Here is a 2465-nt window from a genome sequence, read left to right as displayed (position 1 = left end):
GTGTGCGCTTCCTCTGCATGTCTGACGCTTATGACCCTGACCTGATCGCCTTGGCCCAGCAGACGGCCAAGGAGCAGGGCATCGGGGTCTTCATGCAGAAGGGGGTCTACTGCATGGTGAGCGGCCCCACCTACGAGAGTGTCACAGAGGGGAGAGCTCTGCGGACTCTGGGAGCCGACGCAGTGGGTGAGTGGCAGCTTGTCTCAGCAGTTAGGGTTAGGGTTATCAAATCGATCTACAATAGATTGCATAATATATATGTTGATGTAGTATATATTATTTATGCAATAAGAAGTGGTACTATATAGTATGATATGTATACATTATTTATGTTTTTATTTAGCATGCTTAATTTTAAACGGCTGTAGGTACGATTAAGTTTAGGGTGAGCAGAAAACACATTTTGAAACTCAACCACCAAAAAAGCTTTCCCTTCCTCTCTGTGTGTTGATTTAACACACCTGTGATTAACACAAACAAGGGCTTTCCCGAACCTATCAGGCAAGAGATGCCCTGATTGGTCAGAAATGATCCAGGAGTGCTTTCAGATCAGAATGGTCTCATACAGAGGCAGGCATATTAAAACAGATATTCTCAGCGCAATTCACTCTAATAATAGTGTTTAAATTAACCTTTAAAAGGTTCCTAGTTCTTCCTAGCCCGAGTGCTTAGGTGTACAGTTATTGGTCAAGGCGGTAGTGTACGTAAAGCCAGTAATTACTGCTCTTCAGCGTTAGTACTGGCGCTGCGAACGAAAACAGAAAAGCCTTTGAATGTATGTAGTTCCTGCAGAGCTCTGCATTGGCTGGTTGCTCTCAGCGAGACCCCAGAAGTGCTCAGTCCAAAGGGCCTTTAGAAAAGGGCCTTCATAATCTTTAAACTCTCTCCCACATTGGCATACACGCTGGCATGCTGTCATCAACTGTCATCATCTTCCTTCCATTCATCTCACTTGGGATATGAATTTAATTAAGTTGTACTTTGATTTGACATCTTCAAGGACACATTATGCAGTGAGTGGCTCCTTCAATCTAAACTTTGAAGTATCACACACAACCCTTACTCTTAGATATAGTCTGCACTGCAGTAAGTCAATGTAGTCGCTCTGATGTGCATAGTACTTACAATAGATGCTGTTGTCTACACAGGTGTTGTTTTTTTTCAACAATTATGGGTCTGCTCCTATATTTACCAGGGAATGGGGAGTCCACTTATATTCACTAGTGTAGCCCACTACCTGGGCCCTGACACATCTAAAGAGCAGACTATAATAAGTGTTATGTGAAAGTTATGTGTCCCGCCAGGCGCCATCTAGTGAGATATAACAGAACAACAGAGGCAGAGTGCTTCTAAGCAGGGTCTGTTCTGCATAGCCTTCAACACAGTGTGATGTCAAGTTCACATTCCTTACAGGAAACCAAAAACAACAAAATAAAACCGTTACAAATAAAACAAACTCATCAAAACCACATTTTTCTCTACCTAACATCTATTATCCACGTCGAGCGTATCCTCATGTTGAAATGTGTTGGGTGCGTGTCAATAGGAATGAGCACAGCACTGGAGGTGGTGGTGGCCCGCCACTGTGGCCTGCGTGTCCTGGGCTTTTCACTCATCACCAACATGGTGGTGACCGAGTACGACAGCAAGCAGAAGGCCAACCACGCCGAGGTGCTGGAGACCACTCGCAGGCGCACCAGGGTCCTCGAAATGCTTGTGACAAAAATTGTAGCCAAGATCCAGTAGGATCCTGAAGAAGTGACGCCCGATAGACTTGGATGTTATTACGTTATTACTCACTGCAATATGAAATGATCACACGCACAGATTCTCTCACACACATACACAGACACTTGGTTGCACAGTCCGCAAGCAAAAGTGTTTAAAGCTGTAGCTGATTTTGTGTGGGTAGGGTAGGTAAGGGTAAATGTGTATTGATTATTATTTAATATTTACAAAGCAAGACTATCTTTGAAATATTCTCATCGGCAGTCCGAAAAAGTGAAGAAGAAAGGAAACGTATTTACCAATAATCAAGGAATAATTAGGGAATTAATTAGTATGAATAAAGATAAAGATATATATTTATGTATTAAAGTTGCCTTATATATATTTACGTTTTTAATCCATAATAAAACCAATGAGCCATGAAGCTGTTTCTATTGTTCTAATGTTCATTAATTAATAAACTCCAGGTGAGTTGCTTCCGTATTGGAAGCTTCCCAGTCCCTAGGGCATTTCCATGTGGAAGGAAGATGAGGGGACACCCCAAACACTGTCTTGTGAGAAGGCTTTTCAGAAGCTCTATTTGATGGATAAATCATTTTGCCTTAAAATAGTTGCGAAGTTGGCACGATCACACAATTTAAAATGTTTTTTTTTCATTTTATGTTTGCTGTCTCTGAAAGTGTAATTTGAGCCAGAATCATTGTACTTGCTGTTTTGAATGTTTCCAGGTGTGGTGT

The 2465-nt window shown here is 41.9% G+C and overlaps 1 protein-coding gene across 1 annotated transcript in view; it reads left to right on the top strand.

The window, feature by feature from the left end:
* The window catches only part of pnp6 (purine nucleoside phosphorylase 6), a gene marked incomplete at both ends in the record, with an annotated part of 4570 nt that extends 2824 nt beyond the window's left edge, over positions 1–1746 (top strand). The window contains 2 exons of the mRNA XM_079742850.1: positions 1–186; positions 1547–1746. The exon at positions 1–186 is cut by the window's left edge and continues 5 nt beyond it. Coding sequence (XP_079598976.1) covers positions 1–186; positions 1547–1746 — 386 coding nt within the window. The remainder of the gene's footprint in view (positions 187–1546) is intronic.
* Positions 1747–2465: the final 719 nt, after the last annotated feature.

Source organism: Pollachius pollachius (assembly GCF_949987615.1).
Source record: "Pollachius pollachius genome assembly, chromosome: 9".
Taxonomy (NCBI): Eukaryota; Metazoa; Chordata; class Actinopteri; order Gadiformes; family Gadidae; genus Pollachius; species Pollachius pollachius.
Note: the sequence above shows the minus strand (reverse complement) of the source record. Positions and strands in the feature narration are given on the sequence as shown.